This window comes from Carcharodon carcharias, chromosome 21 (assembly GCF_017639515.1).
Source record: "Carcharodon carcharias isolate sCarCar2 chromosome 21, sCarCar2.pri, whole genome shotgun sequence".
NCBI lineage: Eukaryota > Metazoa > Chordata > Chondrichthyes > Lamniformes > Lamnidae > Carcharodon > Carcharodon carcharias.
In genome coordinates this window covers 90,475,338-90,498,296 of record NC_054487.1, presented here as the reverse complement: position 1 = coordinate 90,498,296, position 22,959 = coordinate 90,475,338, and the positions used below count along the sequence as shown (strand labels likewise).

Here is a 22,959-nt window from a genome sequence, read left to right as displayed (position 1 = left end):
AAATTAGAAAATTCTATTCGCTTTCCTAATTACCTGTACTTGCATGCTGGCCTTTTGTGATTCATGCACTAGGACACCCTGATCCCTCTGTACCTCAGAGCTCTGCAATCTCTCACCATTTAGATAATATGCTTCTCTTTTATTCTTCCTGCCAAATTGAGCAATTTCACATTTTCCCACATTATACCCCATCTGCCAGCTCTCTTCCCACCCACTTAACCTACCTATATCTATTTGTAGCCTCCTTATATCCTCTTCATAACTTACTTTCCTATCACCTTTTGTTTATGACATCTTTGGCAATCACTCCTTTGCCTCCACCTATCACTGGCCCTCTATCCAGCTCCACCTGTCCCACCCCACTTAAACAGCTTATATTTCACCACATTTCTATTTCTGTTTAGTTCCGATGAGGAGTCATACGGACTTGAAACGTTAGCACTGTCTTCCTCTCCACAGATGCTGTCAGACCTGAGTTTTTCCAGCAATTTTTGTTTTTGTTTCAGATTTCCAGCAGCCACAGTATTTTGCTTTTATTTTACTCTCCTATCTATCTTTGTATCATCAGTAAATTTGGCAACCATCCCTTCAATCCCTTCATCCAAGTCATTGATATAAATTGTAAACAGTTGAGGTCCCAGCACTGATCCCCGTAACATCATTATATCTTGCCAACCTGAAAAAGGCCCTTTTATGCCGACTTTCTGTTTCCTGTCAGCCAACCAATCTTTTATCCATGCCAATATGTTACCTCTTACACCGTGAGTTTTTACTTTCCGCAATAACCTTTGATGTGACACTTTATCAAATACCTTCTGGAAATCTAAGTACAGTACATCCACCAGTTCCCCTCTATCCACAGCACATGCTACTTCTTCAAAGAACTCCAATAAGTTGGTTAAACACAATTACCCTTTCACAAAACTTCAAAGGAGCAAATAGGAATGCGGTGGTAGTAGGGAACAGTATAGTTAGAGGGATAGACACTGTTCTCTGTAGCCAAGAGCGAGAGTCTAGAAGGCTGTGCTGCCTGCCCGGTGCCAGGGTTCAGGACATCTGCTTGGGGCTGGAGAGGAACTTGCAGCGGCAGGGGGAGGATCAAGGTGTCGTGGCTCATGTGGGTACCAACAACATAGATAGGACTAGGAAAGAGGTTCTGGATAGGGAATATGAGCAGCTAGGGGCTACATTAAAAATCAGAACCTCAAAGATAATAACCTCTGGATTATTACCTGAGCCATGAGAAAATTGGCGTAGGGTAAATAAGATTAGGGAATTCAATGTGTGGCTCAAAGATTGGTGTGCGAGAAATGGGTTTCGATTCACGGGACACTGGCACAAGTACTGGAGAAAGTGGTGCTGTACCTTTAGGATGGTCTTGACCTAAACCATGCTGGGCAAGTGTTCTGGCAGGTTCTGGAACATAGGGAGGGTTTTAAACCAAATAGTGGGGGCAAGGGATCAGGTGAGGGAAGGTGTAGTAAATTAGAGGAAAAGTGCAAGGCAAGAGATCAAAGTAGCAGTAAGGGTAATAACAATCAGGACTTGGCCGGAAGGGACAGAGTGTAAAATTTAGGAGTGTAACAGCAGATAAGGCCAGTGTTCGCAAAAATACAGTAAAATTGCGAAGAGTCAAACATGGATGACACGAAATTCTGGTTTTGTCGAAGTCATCAACCATTCCCACTGCCAGAATAGCAAATCCCATGGAACAAAGTAAGCTGAAATTCTGCACTGCTAACTCCAGATTAGCCAAACTTATCTAAGCTTGTCATATGACCACCCCAACCAAACAGAGCGGAGTTAGACCACACAAGAGCGTGAAATCGTGGAGTGTCAGACAAGCCATCATTTGACATAGAGTTCTCCCTGTGAAAGAATGTGCAAAGCCAGCGAGTATGGCTAAACTGGTGAGAAAGTTAGAAGTGCTGTCGATCAGAGAGAAGGTGAAGTTGATACTGCAAGTGGAAAACCATGGGGTCAAGTGGGCATTACAAAAGAGTGGGGGATTCCACATCAAGTTTGTCCACCATTATAAAACACAAGGTGAACATCCTTAAACAGTTCAACAAGGCGGCATTCTCTCCAGCAAGGAAGAGGATGAGAACAGCTGCCTATCCTGGCATTGAAGCAGCTCTGCTCTAATGTGGTTCAAGGCAGTCTGTGCAGAGAACATTTCCATCTTCAGTCCAATCCTGCAGGAAAGAGGAAGTCACCCTGGCAAAGAAGCTGGGCCACATGGAGTTCACCTGCAGTGATGGATGGCTGGACCAATTCAAGACAAGTCACGGCATCGCTTTCCATGTGGTAAGCTATGAGGGTGCGGTGGTTATGACAGCAATGACAGATGATTGGCTCCAAAATGGTCTCGTCTACACTTCGAATGAGTATGCACCACAGTACATTTTTAACGCAGATGGAACTGGACTGTTTTATTGTATTTTGCCAGGCTGCTTTTCAATGTTTAAAGGTGAAACATGTAATGGTGGAAAGCGGAGCAAGGAATGTGTCACTGCAATGGTCTGCATCAACATGGATGGCACCAAAAAGCTGCTGTTTCTTGTTATAGGAAACGCTAAGAAGCCACGTTGCTTTACGAATGTCAAAACACTAGCCAAGCAGTACGAGGCTAACAAAATTGCCTGGTTGACCTCCAGCATTTTTCAGGCATGGATCAGGAAAGTGGACAAAACATATCAGCGAAAGAAAAGAAAGACGGTTATCATTACAGACAGCCTGACATCGCTGGCCTCAAGAGCATCAAGCTGATGTTCTTGCTTCCCAACACCATGGCCGATCTCGGACCATTGTAGGTACGAACAAATTGAACGAAGACTTTTTCACACACTTACTGTTTTACTGTGTTTTCATTTGACATTTGAATCTGGTGTTTTTTGCAACAGATGGCGTTTGTAGGCACATCACATGCATTCATGTGGGAATGGGTCATCCTCGGCTATCACAAAGCTCCATTTAACATGCATTTGTGGGCAGAACTCCTGGGATTCAACTCATTGGGATTCTACTGTGGTAAAAAGACAGAACAAAAGGCTCTGTATATGAATGCCCATAGCATTCGTAACAAAATAGATGAACTGACAGCTCAAATAGAAATAAATATGTCTGACCTGATAGCCATTACAGAAACGTAGCTGAAAAGTGACTAATGCTGAGACCTGACTATTAAAGCATACATGACATTTCGGAAGGACAGAAATCTAGGAAAGGATGGTAGGTTTGCTCTGTTAGTTATGGATGACACGAGTACAATAAGATCAAGATGTAGAATCAGTTTGGGTAGAGATAAAAAATAGAAAAGGGAAGGAATTGTGGGACTAGTTTATAGGCCCCCCCCAAACAGTAACTACACCGTAGGACATGGTATACAGGAAGAAATAATTGGGGCTTCCAAGAAAGGCACTGCAATTATCATGGGTGATTTTAAATCTACATATAGATTGGAAGAATCAAGTAGCCAGGAAGTTGAGTCCATAAGTGTTTTCTGCGCAATTTCTGAGAGCAGCAGATTTGAACCAACCAGAAAGCAAGCTATTCTAGACCTGGTAGCATGCAATGAGGCAGGATTAATTAATGACCTCACAGTAAAGGAGCCTCAAGGTAGCAGTGATCTTAACATGCTTGAATTTTGCATTCAGTTTGAGGAAGGAAAGAGTGGGTCCAAGACGAGTGTTTAAATACATACTAAGGCAATTACAAGGTTATGGAGCTGGAGCTGGCTAAAGTGAACTGGGAAAATAGGTTAAGGGGTAGGTTAGCAGAAATGTAGTGGCAGACATTTAAGGAGATATTTCATAACATTCGGCAAAGATACATTCCACTGAGAAAGAAAGACATTAGGAGATGAATGCACCATTTGTGGCTAGCTAAGGAAGTTAAAGAGAATATCAAATTGAAAGAAAAAGTGTATAATTTTGCAAGATTGGGCAGAATTTAAAATACTGCAAAGAATGACTAAGAAAGTAGTAAGGAGGGAGAAATTAGAGTATGAGAGAAAGTAGCTAGAAATATAAAAACAGATAGTAAGATTACAAATACAGGTATAATTACAAATACTAAGGAAAGGGTAATGAGAAATCTCTGTCCTTGCCACTCATAATTTTGTAAACTTCTATCAAGTTGCCCCTCAATCTCCGTCGCTCTAGTGAGAATAATCCGAGTTTCTCCAACCTCTCCTCATAGCTAATAACCTCCAGACCAGGCAGCATCCTGGTAAACCTCCTCTGCACCCTCTCCAACGCCTCCACATCTTTCTGGTAATGCGGTGACCAGAATTGCACGCAATATTCCAAGTGTGGCCTAACCAAGATTCTATACAGCTGCAGCATGACTTCCCAGCTTTTATACTCAATACCCCTGCCAATGAAGGCAAGCATGCCATATGCCTTCCTGACTACCTTATCCACCTGTGTTGCCACTTTCAGTGACCTGTGGACCTGTATACCTAGATCCCTCTGCCCGTTGATGCACTTAAGGGTTCTGCCATTTAATGTATAATTCCTACCTGTGTTAAACCTTCCAAAATGCATTACCTCGCATTTGTCTGGATTAAACTCCATCTGCCATTTCTCCGCCCAAGTCTCCAAACAATCTAAATCCCATTGTACCCTCTGACAATGCTCTTCACTATCTGCAACTCCTCCAACCTTAGTGTCGTCTGCAAACTTACTAATTAGTACAGTTACATTTTCCTCCAAATCATTTACGTATACTACAAACAGCAAAGGTCCCAGCACTGATCCCTGCGGAACACCACTAGTCACGGCTCTCCATTCAGAAAAGCACCGTTCCACTGCTACTCTCTGTCTTCTATGACCAAGCCAATTCACCTCTGATCCCATGTGACTTTACCTTCTGTACCAGTCTGCCATGAGGGACCTTGTCAAAGGCCTTACTGAAATCCATGTATATAACATCCACTGCCCTTCCATCATCGATCATCTTTGTCACTTCCTCGAAAAACACAATCAAGTTAGTGAGGCACAACCTCCCCTTCACAAAACAATGCTGCTTCTCACTAATACGCCCATTTGCTAGTGCTAAAATCGCTACAGAATGTAGCCTGGCAACAGGTTGCTGAAGATCATGGTAGTGAATCCTGTCACGAAGAATCTTCTCCAATAATTTCCCTACCACTGATGTAAGGCTCACCGGCCTGTAATTTCCTGGATTATCCCTGCTATCCTTCTTAAACAATGGAACAACACTGGCCATTCTCCAGTCCTCTGGGACCTCACCTGTAGCCAGTGAGAATACAAAGATTTCTGTCAAGGCCCCAGCAATCTCCTCCCTTGCCTCCCTCAGTGCTCTGGGGTAGATCTCATCTGGCCCTGGGGACTTAGCCACCTTAATGTTCTTCAAGACGCCTAACGCCTCCTTTTTTTTGATCTCAACATGAGCCAGGCTATCTACACACTCTTCCCTAGACAAATCGACCGCTACGTCCTTCTCTTTGGTGAATACTGATGAGAAGTACTCACTTAGTATCTCTCCCATTTCTTCTGGCTCCACACACAAATTCCCACCTCTGTCCGAGTGGGCCTACCCTTTCCCTGGCTACCCTCTTGCATTTTTACATATGTGTAAAAGGCCTTGGGATTTTCCTTAATCCTGGGTGCCAATGACTTTTCATGACCCCTTTTAGCCCTCCTGACTCCTTGCTTAAGCTTCTTCCTACTTTCTTTATATTCTCCACGGGCCTCATCTGTTCCCAGCCTTCTAGCCCTTATGAATGCTTCCCTTTTCTTTTTGACTAATCTCACAATATCCTTCGTTATCCAAGGATCCTGAAACTTGCCATACTTGTCCTTCATCCTAGCAGGAACATGCCAGTCCTGAATTCTTATCAACTGACGTTTGAAAGCCCCCCACATGTCAGTTGTTGATTTGCCCTCAAACATTCGCCTCCAGTCTAGATTCCTCAGTTCCTGCCTAATATTGTTATAATTAGCCTTCCCCCAATTAAGCACCTTAACCCGAGGACTCCTGATATCCTTATCCACCAGTACCTTCTTGAAGCTTACTGAATTATGGTCACTTTTCCTGAAATGCTCCCCTACTGAAACTTCGGCCACCTGGCCGGGTTCTTTCCCTAATACCAGGTCCAGTATTGCCCCTTCCCTAGTTGGACTATCTGCATATTGTCTCAGGAAGCCCTCCTGGATGCACCTTACAAATTCTGCACCATCCAAACCCCTAGCACTAAGTGATTCCCAGTCAATATAGGGAAAGTTAAAATCACCCAACACAACAACCCTATTGCTTTTACATCTTTCCAAAATCTGCCTGCATAACTATTCCTTAATCTCCCGTCGGCAATTGGGAGGCCTATAGTAAACCGCCAACATTGTGACTGCACCCTTGGAGCTCTACCCATACTGCCTCACTACATGAGCCCACCAAGGTGTCCTCCTGTCGTACAGCTGTGATACTGTGCAACTCCCCTACTACTTCCTCATCCCTCTCTATCCTGCCTGAAACATCTAAATCTTGGAACGTTTATCTGCCAATCCTGTCCATCCTTCAGCCAAGTCTCTGGAATAGCAATAACACCATAGTCCCAAGTGCTAATCCAAGCTCTAAGCTCATCTGCCTTGCCTGTTATACTTCTCTCATTGAAATAAATGCATTTCAGACCCCCAATCCTACTGTGTTCAGTAATCTCTCCCTGCCTGCTCTTCCTCTTAGTTCTACTGGCCATATTCATGAGTTCCCAGTCATTTATTTCACCTGCTGACCATTGCTCTGGTTCCCACCCCCAAGCCATACTAGTTTAAACCCTCCCAAGTGACACTAGCAAACCTCGCAGCCAGGATATTGGTGCCCCTCCAGTTTAGATGCAACCCGTCCTTCTTGTACAGGTCCCACCTGCCCCAGAAGAGATCCCACTGATCCAGATATCGGAAACCCTCCCTCCTACACCATCTGTTCAGCCACGTGTTTAGCTGCACTATCTTCCTATTTCTAGCCTCACTGGCACATGGTACAGGAAGTAATCCCGAGATTACAACCCTAAAGATCATGTTTTTAACTTGCTGCCTAACTCCCTGAACTCCCGCTGCAGGACCTCATCTCTTCCTGCCTATGTCGTTAGTACCAATGTGTACCACAACCTCTGGTTGTTCTCCCTCACCCTTCAGAGTGTCCCGTACTCGATCAGAGACATCTTGGATCCTGGCACTGGGGAGGCAATATACCATCCTGGTGTCCCTTTCATGACCACAGAAGCGTCTATCTGAGCCCCTGACTATAGAGTTCCCTATGACAATTGCTCTTCTGTGCTTTAACCCCACCCCCCTGAACAACAGAGACAGCCGTGGTGCCACTGCTCTGGCTACTGCTGTTGTTTTCCCCTGATAGGCCATCCCCCCCAACAGTATCCAAAACGGTATACCTGTTAGAGGGGGACAGCCACAGGGGATTTCTGTATTGACTGCCTGCCCCTTCTAGTTGTCACCCATCTATCTAGATTAAGGGCTGACAAGTCACCAGGATCTGATGTACCTCATCCTAGGGTCCTAAAAGAAGTGGCTGTGGAAATAGTAGGTGCATAGGTCTTAATTTTCCAAAATTCCCTTCATTCTGGAAAAGTCCCATCACTTTGGAAAACAGCAAATGCAATTCCTCTGTTCAAGGAAGGAAGGAGACAGAAAGCAAGAAATTACAGCCCAGTTAGTCTAATATCTGTCATAGGGAAAATGCTCAAATCTGTTATGGAGGTTACAGCAAGGTACTTAGAAATTCTTAATGCAATTAGGCAAAGTCAATATGGTTTTGTGAAAGGAAAATAATGTTTGTCTAATTGATTAGAGTTCTTTGAGGAAGTAACAAATAATGTGGATAAAAGGGAACCTGTAAATGTGGTGGACTTCCAAAAGGCTTTTTGTAGGGTGCCACATCAAAGGTTACTACACAAAATAAGAGCTCATGGTGCAGGGGGAAACATATTATCATGGATAGGATTGGTTGGGTAACCAGAATTAGAGAGTAAGGATAAGTGGATCATTCTCAGGTTGCAAGCTGAAACTAGTGGAGTGCCACAGGGACCAGTGCCGGGGCTTCAATTATTTACTATCTATACAATGGTTTGATGAAAGGACCAAATGTATGGTTGCTAACCTTGCTGATGACACAAAGATAGGTAGAAAAGTAAACTATGAGGAGGACATAAACAGTCTACAAAGGGATATAGACAGATTAAGCGAGTGGGCAAAAAATTGGGAGTTGGAGCATAACGTGGGAAAATATGAACTCATCCATTTTGACAGGAGAAACAGAAAAGCAGTATTGTATTTAAATGGAGAAAAATTTCAAAACTCTGCGGTACAGAGGGATCTGAGTGTCCCAGTACATGAATAACAAAAAGTTAGCATGCAGAAACAGACTTATTAGGAAGGCAAATGGAATGTTAGCCTTTATTGAAAGGGGGATGGAGTGTAAAGTTGGGAAGTCTTGCTATAGTTGTATATGGCATTGGTGAGACAGCACCTGCAGTACTGTGTTCAGTTTTGGTCTCCTTACTCAAGGAGGGATACACTTATTTGGAAGCAGTTCAGAGAATGTTCATTAAGCTGATTCTTGGGATGAAGGGACAAAAACAGAAAATTCTGGAAAAACTCAGCAGATCTAGCAGCATCTGTGGAGAGAGAAACAGAACCAACATTTTGAATCCGTATGACTCCAGCATTCTCCAGCATTTTCTGTTTCTGTTTCAGATTTTCAGCATCCGCAGTATTTTGCTTTTATATGGGATGCAGGGTTGCCTTATGAGAAAAGGTTGAGCAGGTTGGGCCTACACTCATTGCTGTTGCAAATAATGAGAGGTGATCTTATTCAAGAATAAAACCTTCTGAGGGGGCTTGACAAGGTAGATGCTGAGGATGTTTTATCTCGTGGGCGAATCCAGAACCGGGGGCACAGTTTAAAAATAAGGGGGTTCCCATTTAAGATGGGGATGAGGAGGAATTTCTCCTCTCAGTGGATAATTAATCTTTGGGATTCTCTACCCCGGAGAGCAGTGGAGACTGGGTCATTGAAAATATTTAAGGCTGAGTTGGACAGATTTTTGTTTCATTGGCAAAGCATTGCCCAGCTAAGAAATTCCCTTCCTCCTACACTGTGTTCAAATCCATTCCTTTATTACTCACTTTTCTGCTTTTTCCCCCCAACCTGTGATATCAAAGTACACATTTGCAGAATGCTGAGGTCATTAGTGTCCCTGTACACAAAGTTATGCACTCCATTCATTGGCTTCCCGTGCCTAGCCAAATATGTTTGAGAATTTTTGCCCTCTCCTTCAAAGTGCTTGTTCCACTCTACTGTGATGACTTCCACCAGCTATTTTTTTCACAAGTACATCGCTCCAATGTCAGCTCCATTCGAAGGCTTTGTTTCCAAAAAGAGATTTGCCCTGTCTTTAAAACATTTAATACAACAAACTGCAACACAAACCTATAGTCAATATAACAAATGCAATCTGTACAACTACAAATATTGATAAGCTGACCAGTCTTCACCCCTTTTCTGCAGAATGGCTAAAGCGTCAACTTAGTTTATGTCTTCAAGTCCGAGAGTGGGGCTTGAATAGGGAACCTTCTGACTGATGGGTTCGAGCATCAACCTATTCAAGTCTAAGGCAAGGGGTGATTTGTGAGGGATCAATGATGGTCTTCATCACAATAACTGTGGTAATTCAACGTTAAGAAATTTCAGCCTAGTGAATTTATTGTACAGCTATCTCAGAGCTTTTTATCAAGTGAAACCAGATCATTTTCCTGGATTGATGTTTCTCCAGTCTAGTTCAACATTTTTAACACAACTGCTGAATCATGAACCCAACAGGTTTCAGCTGCATTCACAGTTATCAGGATGCTCATGCAAAGTCTCAGCTACAGGCATTGAAATTCAAGTGCCTCACATTTTCCTTCATGACCCAAATAAGCCATTTTCCTTTCCTCAAACAAACCAAACTTCTGATACCAACCCACCTTTCTAACTCTGACTGTATCATTTAAACACCTCCAATGCCAAGTATTCAAGTGCAAAATTCCAGACTCGACAAAGACAAAGTCACAAAGCCTCCCAGAGTACCAATTCACTGTATCCCATATTTAGAAGTTTAAAGATTTCAAGTTAAAATGAACAGGACTTGCCCACAGAAGAAATGCCGTGCAAAGCACTCAAGTTCAGTAACTACTTGGAAATGCTAATGCCTCTTGAGATGGAAACTAAATGACTTGAACTTATATGACTGTTTAAGTTCAAAGCTTGGTATTACTGAGTCTGCTTCATTTTCTACCAAGCTTGCTATAAAACCAATATCTAACAACTCAATTATGCATCTGCTAAAAAGTGCGATACACTGTCTAAATAAAGAAATGTACTGTTACACCTTCATGCTGAGTTTAGCGTCATTAAAATTTCAAACGATCCATGCTTACCAATGATTGCATTTTAAATCCAAAATATTTTTCTACAGTTGCTTGTGTTCTTCAAACTAAGCACCTCATTAACATTCTGCCATTTTGTAAATACATTTATGAAAGTATTCCTTAGAGTCAGGTACTGAAATGTGCAAATGACTAAAGCATTCCTGTCAGTATTCAGAACTCCACCAGCACACCACTCTCAATCAGCTGACCTCACTAAGTTTTGGGGGATCATCAAATTGGATTTACTCAGTCACCTCAGTTTCCTCGAACACTTTCACAGCTGATCAATAGCAATGCAGACTTATTACAGTTTTTAAAAAATCCATAATGCCTAATCTCCTTGCCTCAGCATTCTGTGAATTGTGTTGAAAATCTGCCACTTGCTTTTTTGGCCTCATCTAAAAGATTAACAGAATGTAAGACTAGGGAACAATTAATACAAAGGAATTAGCTTTTGATAGAAAGCAATGGAATTTTAAATTTTTAAGGGTTTGAAATATAAATATTTCAGTAGTCAATTAAAACAGACAGAAATACATAGTCAAATGCAGTTTGTTTCTTCATGATATTACTAGTATTAATATTTTATGCCTTTTTCAAATTGAATATTTAGTATTAAAATTAGTTTCATCTATTTCCTAATAATCTTAAATGTCTGAATGTGTTATCTGTTTATAACATGCAAACAATAATGCTAATCATAATTCTTTACCCTGATGTAAACGGATAACTTTTGATACTTGAACTACAGGTTCCAAAGTTCCTACATTAAATAAGTTGATATTTGTTAAAATGACAGTGAGGCAATAAAGTACAGACATACAAGTTAAACAAGCCTTAGGCTGTAACTCTCGAGTCTCGAGACAAACTCCGCTCTCTAATCTGACCAAATGTGCGCAAGGCCATTTAATCCGCTGACTCATGGTACAGAAATAGTCCACGTCTTCTCGCAACAGCCTCCCAATGATCCCATCCAGGAATATCCTAGCATCCTACATTTCTCTAAGCCAAATTCCCAACTGCACATTTGCAGTATCAAGAGGAAAATTTAAAAAAAAGAAACAAACCATTCAAAATAAAATTAATCCTTGGACCACTAACAAATCCAGGTAAACTCTCCTTTCACAGGGCCTAGCAGCTAAGTTTTATCTTGCAAACAGAGACACTAAAACCCCATGACAACAACAAAGCTGCTCCAATGCCTGAGAAGTTTTACAATATTAGCCTGGTTACTGAAATGAGCACTCAAAACATAACGGAAAATAAGACTGAATATTGTCTCTTCCTTATTCTCCTTCTAATTCTTTTAAGCTGAAATGTTTTTTTTAGCTCTGAAGAAGTCATACGGACTCGAAACATTAACTCTGTCTTTCTCTCCACAGATGCTGTTAGATCTGCTGAGTTTTTCCAGCATTTTCTGTTTTTGTTTATTTCCCTACCGCTACTAAGTTAACCATCACTGCACATTATTTTCACAAGAGGAGCAATTTCTTCCGGGCCCTTCACTACTAATTTTGTAGCTACAAGTAACTTTCCAATGAGTACTTGCAGCATTGTGTGTGTTTCAGATTCCCAGCATCTGCAGTATTTTATTCTTCTGCCAGTGAATTGACACTTCACCTTCTCCACAGTTTTTAATACCCTTTATAAACAGTTGTAAAAAACTGCACATACAGCTAAGTGTATTGTGAAGTCTCTTACAAATTGAAGATGGCCTTCAAGTTTTTGTAACCTATGACTCCAGATACAGAACCAAGCACTAACACAATCCTTATCTACTTGCATTGTGACCTTTAATGACATGAGTAACTGTACAACAAGCTCCTCAGCTCCATTTAAACTTGTACTAACGCCAATTAATCTTATGTGCAACATTTTTACAAGACTCATTGGTGCATTCACCCATGGTTTCGCAACTTTCTTAGCTTCCTATACTTTGATTCCTTACTATCTTGCCCAGTTTAACCTCATAGAACCTTTCTACCTGCTTATTAACTAAACATCTAAAGGCTACTTCTCCCATCCAAACAGCTGACTTTCTTCCCCTGCTTTAGCCCACTCCCCTAGCCCTGCCCCACCTCCCCCCACCATCCCTTGGCAAATGTACCCAAGGCCTACCTGTTATAAAATCATCACATTTTCAGTCATCTGCTTTCTGGAATCAAGGTAGTCTCATCATACGGTCACCAAATCTTTGTAAAATGATAGAAATTACCACACAAACCAGAGGGTTATATTAAAACCATACCACATTGCTTTTCTCAGACAAGAACAAAGACATTCTCTCTTCCTGCTTTTTGTATTCTTGTCTACTATACTGTATCTTTTGCTCTCTCTCACTTGGATTCTCTCATATGCTCTTGTTATTTCTAACTCGTGCAATGCCCCACTCCCTTTCTTACTCCAGGCCTCTCATCTCTTGTGTCTGCCACATATATTGCTTACCTAAAACTCTACATCTTACCTTTTGCTAAAGTCGACAGTAAAACAGCAATGTGGCGAACAGCTCATAAAGGGTTGAGAGTAGCTAACAGATTCGCCAGGATGTGGTGAAGCATTTGCAGATGAAAAAGAACACTGAAAGAGTAGAGCTGAGAGTGCTGAGCATTGCAGCACTCAGGTCAGTCAGGGTCAGGGGAGAAGAGAACACACATGCGAATGCAAGAGGGAGTCAAACTAGGAGTCCTAGGTGGGAATTCTGGGTGGTTGTTGAGTGTGCAGAGATTTAATTGCTCTTGGGAGAAGTTGTACAGAACCAGCCCTGCAAATGAAGATGAGAAAACAAGCTAGAACATATTACTAGAATATATTAACCAGGGCTACAGTGTAAAACTGGGAACCAAATGGCATTTTTGAGTCAATGAAACACTATTGCTAAAACACAGCTGACCCTTAAGTAAGTGAAACAAATTTAAGTTTGCCAAAATAAGCCACAAGGTGTTCACAAGCATTAGGATAGGTGTCAAGGGATGGGGAGAGCGCAGGAATACAGTGTTGAGATAGAGGAACAGCCATGATCATATTGAATGGCGAAGCAGGCTCAAAGGGACGAATGACCTACTCCTGCTGCTGTTCAACCAGGTTCATATGTACACCAACATTTCTAAGATTTACTCTAAGTTTTCATCTTTAATCAGGTTATTTCAGTGTTAACAAAAGTATAACAGCAACTATCAAAGTGACCATGCATTTATTTATGCAATCTCCTGCATGCCACGATTCACTTCTGAATGAACAGAGTTGAATATCCATAATAATCTAAAAAACTTTTACAATGGTAACAGACAGACTGGGATTCTCAGTCTATTAAAGTTAGATGAAAGTGAGACTAAAATGCACAGCAAGAGAATGACAGATTTGGTGAAGGAGTGAGCAAGTAGTTAAGGTCTGGAATCCTCTACTTGAGAACATGGTGCAGGCAGGTTCAATTGAAGCATTCAAAATTGAATAAGACTGTTATCTGAAAGCAAAGAATGTGCAGGATTACAGGGAGGAGGCAGAGGAATGGCACTAGGTGAACTGCTCACTCAGCGAGCAATGCATACATAATGGGCAGAATGGCCTTGTCCTGCACCGTATCCATTCTCTGATTCTGAGTACTTTACATCCATTTTTATGTCAAGCAAGAGGACAACCTATTATTGGTAGGAAAATCTAAAATTAAGTCATGGGGAGGAACATAGTGCTTTTAATAGAAGGGAGTTTTTCTCAGTAATGAAGATAATAAGCGGCTTGACATAGACAAGTCTCCAAGATTTTATAGTTTCCATCCTGGCATATCACAAGAAATAAGTGAGGAAATTGCAGAAACTTCACTTATAACTCTGCAAAGCTCTCAAGGTAACTACAGACCTATCAATATATCAGGGCATTTGATATCTCTGTACAAGAGATGATTAGAAAAAAGTGAAAACATGCTGAATTGGAGGTAAGCTTGTGATCTGCATTGGTAATTGGAGGTGGGAGACAGTAGGGGATGGGGATAAAGGGTCTATTCTCTGAAGAAATGTCTCCCAGGGATCCGGACAGGATCTCACTTTTTCACTATAAATGACTTGGATGAAACAGTAAGAGGGTTGCATATATAAACTTTCAGAATTGTATATATAAGTTAGAAGGCTAAGTAAGTTGTGGCAGCAGCAAGTTAAGGGTAGGGTTAATTACAAGACGGGACAAATAACTAATGGAGTGGAAAAACTACGGCAGGAGTTCAATATTGGGAAGTGAGAGGTCAGCCAGTTCAGAAAGAAAGAAAAAACTCAGAATATTTTCTATGTTATGAGGTACTGGCAGCTGTGGGGTACCAATGAAATTTGGATGCTAATACACAGAAATCACTAAAGGCTAGTGCACAGGTGCAAAAACAATTCAAAATAGCTATTGGAGTACTGACTTTTATCTGAAGGGGTCTGGAATTCAAAACGGAAGAAGTGATGTTTCAGTTTCGCAGAACCTTGGTCAGACTCCATTTGGAATACTGCATTCAGTTTTAGGCATGGGTCACAGCATTCATAAATTTACCTTATACAGGAAACAGTGCAAATTCAGCAGAATGATATTAGGACTAAAAGATTACCTTATGAAGGCATGTTTATATTCCTGTTAAGACAATTGAGCTGTGATCTATTTGAGGCATTCAAAATAATGAAGGGGTTCAATAGGGTACATTGGGAAATTATCCACTCTGGTGGTGCAATGCAGGACAAGATAGCACTATGTTAAAGTTGCAGCTAGAGCGAAACCATAAAACACTTTTTCACACAAACACGACTTGAAACCCGGAACATTCTCCCTCCAAAGTCTATAAGTTTTGGGCCAATTGAAATTTTCAAGAGTGGAAACGATAAATTTTTAAGTAAGAGCATTTAGCAATGGAGGGTTTGTGGTGCAGTTGGCAGTGTCCTTGCCTCTGAGCCAGAAGCTCCGGGTTCAATTCCCACTCCATGGCCAAGGAAAGTGCATTCATTACGTGGCCAAAAAAAAATCAACTTGTAAATCCTTCCAACAAACTCCAATGGCAGGCAGAATGAGCAGGAGATATTTTTGGTCAGCGATGGATCACACATCCATGTGATGGAAAGAAATTGAAGCCTCAGCCATCACCACCACTCCAGGCTACAACATGTCCAAGTGCCATAGCAACTCGGACTCCTTGGGGGCCAGTTGGCTGGATGGCCAGTGTGCATCAGGTTAGTGCCAACGCACAAGGCTTAATTCCCACTCTGGCTGAGGTGGATTCAGGGTGTGCCCTTTTGCCCTACCCATGGTGGAGATCACAGCACTGTGGGTCACAAGCTATCAGAAAGTAAATTGAGGTACATAGGGGCCATGATCTAATTGAGGGACAAAAAAGGCCCGAGGATCTGAAAGGTTTGCTCCTACTCCTGTACAACAAGTACCGTAAAATTTGGATCTTTGCATAAGAACATAAGAAATAGGAGCAGGAGTAGGCCATTCGGCCACTCAAGCCTGCCCTGCCATTCAATAAGATAATGGTTGATCTGCCCCAGACTTCAACTCCTCTTTCCTGCCAGCTCCTCATAGCCTTCAACTTCCCGATATTTCAAAAATCGATCTACCTCCTCTTTAAATACTTTCAGTGATCTAGCCTTCACGACTCTCTGGGGGTAGAGAATTCCAAACATTCACTACACTTTGAGAGAAGAAATTCCTTGGCATCTCAGTTATAAATGAGTGTCTCCTTATTCTTTAACCATGTCCCCTAGTTTCAGATTCCCCCTAGTGAGAACATCTTCTCAACACCTACCCTATCAAGCCCCCTCAGAATCTTGTATGTTTCAATAAGATCATCCCTCATTTTTCTAAACTCTAATGAATAAAGGCCTAACCTGTTTAACCATTCTTGATAAGTAAACCCCTTCATCCCAGGAATCAGTTTCGTGAATCTCTTTTGAACTGCTTCCAATGCCAGTATATCTTTTCTTAAATATGGGGACCAAAACTGTACACAGTACTCCAGGTGCAGCCTCACCAACACCCTGTACAGTGTAACAAGACTTCCCTATTTTTAAATCTAACCCCCTAGCAATACAGGCCAAAATTCCATTTGCCTTCTGAATTATTTGCTGCACCTGCATGCTAACGTTTTGTGATTCATGCACAAGAAAACCCAGATCCCTTTGTGCTGCACTTTTCTAGAGTCTCTCACTATTTTAATAACAGTCTGCCTTTTGATTATTCCTGCCAAAGTGCATGACCTCACACTTTCCTACATTAAACTCCATCTGCCAAGTTTTTGCCCATTCACTCAACCTATCTATATCCCCTTGCAGATTCCTTATGTCCTGATCACACCATGCCCTCCCACCTATTTTTGTATCATCAGCAAATTTGGATACATTACACTCTGCCCCCTGCTCCAAGTCATTGAAATAGATAGCAAATAATTAAAGCCCTAGGGCTGATCCTTGTGGCACTTCACTAGTTACATCTTTCCAACCTGAAAAAGATCCACTAATCATGATCCTCTATCTTCCATGTATTAACCAATCCTCAATCCATGCTAATGCATTACCCCCAATACTGTGAGCTCCTATCTTGTGTAACAGCCTTTTATGTGGCACCTTATCAATCGCCTTCTGAAAATCCAAATACATTACATCTACCGGTTTCCCTTTCTCAACTCTGCTTGTTATATTCTCAAAGAACTCTAACAAATTTTTCAAACATGATTTCCTTTCACAAAACCATGTTGACTCTGTTTGATTGCATTAAACTTTCCCAAATGTCCTCCTATTTCTTCCTTAATAATAGACTCTAGTATTTTCCTAGCGACAGATGTTAGGCTGACTGGCCTATAGTTTCCTGCTTTTTGTCTCCCTCTCTTCCTGAACAGGGGTGTCACATTAACGGTTTTACAATCTGGGACCCTCCCAGAATCCAGTGATTCTGGAATATTTTGACCAATTCCTCCACTATCTCTGCAGCCACTTCCTTTAAAACCCTTGGATGCAGGTCATCAGGTCCTGGTGACTTGTCTGCCTTTAGTCCCATTAGTTTCTCAAATACTTTGTCCCTCGTGATAGAGACTGTTACAAAATCTTTCCTCCCATTAGCTCCTTGCTTATCTGATATCTTTGGGGTATTTATAATGTCCCCCACTGTAAAGACCAATGCATAACATTGGTTTAAATTATGTGCCATTTTCCTGTTCTCTATTATTAATTCTCCAGTGATATGTAAAAATAAACTGTCATTTGGTAGGTCAGAATTTGAGTATTGCTGGAAAAGGGATACTTTTTTGTTGACGCTTTTTGTCTTGCACTCATCAGGACAATTCACATGAATATCAAATGTGAAGGGAACAACAATTAATAGTTTATGGAAAGAAAGTGCTAATTGGTTGGCAAGTGGACTCTGATTAGTCGGAGAATGCACCAATTTATAGCAACTGACAGTTAACTGCCATGCATTTAAACCTGCAGCTGCATGTAACAATTTCCTTACATATCTTAATGGGCTCTATACGAAGCTCAAAGTTACCTTTGAAATGGAGTAGTCAAATAAACTCCCTTTCCTTGATGTACTATTTGAGAAACCTGCAAGGCTCCCATGCTCACTTTAGCCACTCTCTTTTTATAAACCCACAGAAGCTCTTGCTGTTTGTTTTTATGTTTCTTGCCAATTTACTTTCATAATAATTTTTCTCCTGCTTTATTAGCTTTTTAGTCATCCGCTGCTGGTTCCTAAAAAATTCTCAATCCTATGACCTACCACTAGTTCTCGCCATTTTGTATGCCTTAGTTTTTGATTGGATACTCTCCTTGACCCCCTTTGTCAACCATGAGTAGTTGATCCTTCTCAGCGAGAAGGAATTGCAGCATTTGACTACATATCAGGGGTTTCAAGGTAATGTAAAAGACCAGCAAATGACCAAGAACAGTACATACATCAGAATCCATTAAGACAGAACATTTCTTCTATACAATGTCTATGACAATGAAGCTGCTGACATGATAAAAACAGCAGGATATTGGCAAGAAATTAAGAGTCACTCCCACTTCCTCTATCAGCCACAATTTGAAATAAACATCAAAAACTCAATTCAAAATTCATATCTTCATTAAAGCATTAGACGGCTGCAAGACACAGTTACCAGTTATCTGCCATTTGCTCACACTCTGCTGTCATCACAAAAACGTTCGGCTTGACACCCACAGAAATAAACAATGTATGTCAGCTCAAAGTCAAAGCATATTTGCACATCAAACTGCATGTCTGCTTAACAGATATACAAATGGATTAATACTTCAATGATGACACATACTTTCCAGAGTGAAGTGAGAAGCCATTTCCTCCAGTCATGAGATTTCCTAAAAATAACTGATTTTATTTTAGCCTCTACCAATGGTTTGCTTTGGTTTTCGAACTTCTTCTTTTCTTCCTCCCTGTAATTCTCTACTCCCACTCCCAACTTTTCCAGTAAAGGTTCTGATGAAACTGATTCTAACTGGTCACAAGTGAAGTGAGAGCAGTGCAGCCGACGTGCTGCTGCTTTGTACTTCCTTCAAAGAGGTACACTCCCTTCACAGCCAAACTGACATTGAAAAATCAACTTCCGGTAGATTTCAGGGAAAATCAATGCTGCAAAATACCTCCTGAAATTAAAAGGTGAGAAAAAGAGACTAAGAGTGACAACTGAACAGTGTTTTCACCTGCTGAGAACAGCCATGTTATTCTCCCTGAAGATAAACTCCTCGACCTGATCTGGCTTCTAAGACTGCAGGTTCATAGGTTCGACAATAAATGTCTATAGAGCAAGCATCAAATAGTTTCAGAAAAAGAAACAAAACACTTGATGACAAAGGTCACCAGGTAGCAAACAGGAAAATAAAGAATAAGGAGTTCAAGTAATATGAATAAGTAAACTGTCGTTTAGTAGGACAGAATTTGAGTATTGCTGGAAAAGGGAGGCATTTTTTGTTGAAGCTTTTTGTCTTGCACTCATCAGGACAATTCACAAGAATACCAAATGTGAAGGGAGCAACAATTGATAGTATATGAGCAGAGAGGGCTGATTGATTGGCAAATGGACTCTGATTAGTAGAGGCATTGCCATGGAGAATGCTCCAATTTATAGTGACTGACAGTTAACTGCCAAGCATTTAACCCTACAGCTGCATGTAATAATTTCCTTACATATCTTAATGGGCTCCATACGAAGCTCAAATTCACCTTTCAAATGGAGTAGTCGAATGAACTCCCTTTCCTTGATGTGCTATTTGAGAAATGTGCAAGGGGGTTCTCCACCAGTCTACTGTGAGCCGACTGGTCAATATAAGAATTGGGATTCTTACAGTTACAAACAGTATAAGATTCCTCGTAAATAGGGCCTGAGACATTTGCTCATCATGCAAGCTTGATGCCACAATAGGGCGCACCAAAGGCATCCCACAGGATAATGGCTACCCTAATCAGATCATTTTGTGCAGTATTTTTTTTTAAATATTCATTCATGGGATGTGGGTGCTGATAGCTAGGCTGGAATTTATTCCAAATCCTTAATTGCCCTTGAGAAGGTGGTGGTGAATTGACCTCTTGAATCTCTGCAGTCCATGTAGCTTGGATACACCCACAGTGCTTAAAGGGAGTTCCAGGATTTTGATCCAGCGACAGTGAAGGAACAACGATATATTTCCAAGTCAAGGTGGTGAGTGGCATGGAGGGGAATTTCCAGGTGGTGGTGTTCCAATGTGTTTGCTGCCTTCCAGATGATAGTGGCCCTGGGTTTGGAAAGTGCTGTCTAAGGGGCCATGGTGAGTTCCTGCTATGCAACTTGTAGATGGTACACACTGCTGTCACTGTCACTGTGCATTGGTGGTGGAGGGATGAACATTTGTGAATGGGGTACCAATCAACAGGTTGATTTGTCCTGTATGGTGTCAAGCTTCTTGAATAGTGATGGAGCTGCACTCATCCAAACAAGTGGAGAGTGTTCCATCATGCTCTTGACTTGTGCCTTGTAGATTATGGACAGGTTTTACGGAGTCAGACGGTGAGTTACTCACCGCAGGATTCCCAGCCTCTAGCCTGTTCTTGTAGCCACAGCATTTGTATGGCTGGTCTAGTTCTGCTTCTGGTCAATGGTAATCCCCAGGATGTTGATGGTGAGGGGTGGGGGGAGGAATTCAGCATGATAATGCCATTGAATATCAAAGAGTGATGGAAATGGTCATCACCTGGCATTTGTGTGGCACAAATGTTACTTGCCGCTAATCAAGCCAAGCCTGGATATTGTCCAGGTCTTGCTGCATTTGGACATGGACTGCTTCAGTATCTGAGGAGTCGCAAATGGTGAACATTGTGCAATCATCCCCACTTCTGACCTTATATGGAAGGAAGGTCATTGATGAAGCAGCTGAAGATGGTTGGGCTGAGGATGCTTCCCTGAGGAACAGCTGCAGTGATGTCCTGAGAATGAGGTGATTGACCTCCAACAACCACGACCATCATCCTTTGTGCGAGGTATGACTCCAACCAGCAGAGTTTTCCCCCTGATTCCCACTGACTCCAGTTTTGCAAGGATTCCTTGATGCCACACTCGGTTAAATGATGGCTTGATGTCACTCTCAACTCAATTCAGGAGCTCAGCTCTATTGTCCATGTTTGGATCAAGACTGCAATAAGGTCAGGAGCTGAGTGGCCAAGGCAGAACCCAATCTAAGTGTCAGTGAGCAGGCTATTGATAAACAAGTGCCACTTGACAGCACTGTTGATGACCTCTTCCATCACTTTACTGATAATCGAGAGTAGAAGGATGGGGTGGCAAGTGGCCGGGTTGGATTTGTCTTGCTTTTTGTGTACAGGACATACCTGAGCAAATTTAAACATTGCCGAGTAGGTGTCAGTGTTGTAGCTGTACTGGAACAGCTTGGCTAGGGGTACAGCATGTTCTGGGGCACAAGTCTTCAGTACTATTGCCAGAATAGTGTCAGGGTGCATAGCCTTTACACTATCCAGTGCCTTCAGCCTTTTCTTGATATCACATAGAGTGAATCGAATTAGCTGAAGACTGTCACCTGTGATACTGGGGACCTCAGGAAGAGGCCAAGATAGATCATACACTCAGCACTTCCAGCTGAAGATTGGTGCGAACGCTTCAGCCTTACCTTCTGCACTGATGTGCTGGGTTCCCCATCATTGAGGATGGGGATACTTGTTGGAGTCTCCTTTTCCAGTGAGTTGTTTAATTGTCCACCAACACTAATAACTGGATGTGGCAGAACTGCAGAGTTTAGATCTGACCCATTGGATGTGGAATCGCTTAGCTTTATCTATCGCTTGCTGCTGATTCTGTTTGGCACGCAAGTCACCCTGTGTTGTAGCTTCACCAGGTTGACATCTCATTTTTAGGTATGCCTGGTGCTGCTCCTGGCATGCCCTCCTGCACTCTTCATTGAACCAGGGTTGATTCCCTGTCTTGGTATGAATGGTAGAGTGGGGGATTTGCCATGCCATGAGGTTAGAACTTGGTTAAATACAATTCTGGTACTGCTGCTGGCCCACAGCTCCTCACTGTTGCCCAGTATTGAGCTGCAAGATCTGTTCGAAATCTATCCTACTTTGCACGGCATTGACGCCACACAACCCGATGGAGGGTGTCCTCAATATGAAGACAGGACTTCATCTCCACAAGGACTGTGTGATGGTCACTCCTACCAATTCTGTCAGAGACAGCTGCATCTGCGGCAGGCAGGTTAGTGAGGATGAGGTAAAGTATGTTTTTCCCTCGTCACCTACCACAGGCCCAGTTCAGAAGCTATGTTCTTTAGGACTCAGCCAACTCAGCCTGTAGTGATGCTACCGAGCCACTCTTGGTGAAGAACATTGAAAGTTCCCCAACTAGAGTACATTCTGTACCATTGCTGTGGGACAAAGCATGCCCAGGGATGGTGATGGTGATGCTTGGGACATTGTCTGTAAGGTATGATTTCATGAATATGACTCTGTCAGGCTGTTGCTTGACTAGACTGTGAGACAACTCTTCCAATTTTGGTACTAGGCCCCAGATGTTAGTAACAAGGACCAGGCTGGGTCGACAGGGCTGAGTTTGCTGTTGTTGTTTCCGGTTCCGAGGCGGATGCCAGGTGGTCTGGTATATCGTGCAAAATCACGAGCCTGCCTCAGGCCATCACTCTCAGCCCTCAAAAGTGCCCCGTCTATCTCAGATTACCCTGGAAGGGCAGGGTCTCTCAAATATTTGAGCAACAGGTAAAGCTAGCTGTTTCACACTGCTACTATGCAGCAGTAGACAAGTGAAATTCACCACTAACAGGATGCTGCCGTCAAGCCAAAAAGATATTTTACCTATCACACAAATGAGTGATGTGACATATGAATTTCAGTGCCAGTGTAATGCTAGGTATGTAGACCTTACATCCAAAAGACTGGCAGATTATATCAAACATCATGTCCCAGCCTCTACTCACATCGAGTAAGGTACAGACTATACCCAACCAGCTCGTGCGTGCAAAACTGAAAACACAATGTC

General features: G+C 42.1%; 1 protein-coding gene across 12 annotated transcripts in view; it reads right to left on the bottom strand.

The window, feature by feature from the left end:
* Nucleotides 1–22,959, bottom strand: part of osbpl8 (oxysterol binding protein-like 8) — a 282,603-nt gene that overhangs the window by 176,494 nt on the left and 83,150 nt on the right. The window contains exon 1 of one of the 12 annotated variants that reach the window (XM_041215509.1): nucleotides 18,736–18,963. The exons of 9 other annotated variants lie outside the window; for them this stretch is intronic. Coding sequence is in view for 1 of the 3 variants with exons in the window: in XM_041215502.1 (XP_041071436.1) it covers nucleotides 18,736–18,760 (25 nt within the window). In the remaining 2 variants the exon portion in view is untranslated. Of the gene's footprint in view, nucleotides 1–18,735; nucleotides 18,964–22,959 lie in introns of those variants that run through there. 2 more of the 12 variants (XM_041215502.1, XM_041215506.1) reach the window with 2 other exon arrangements.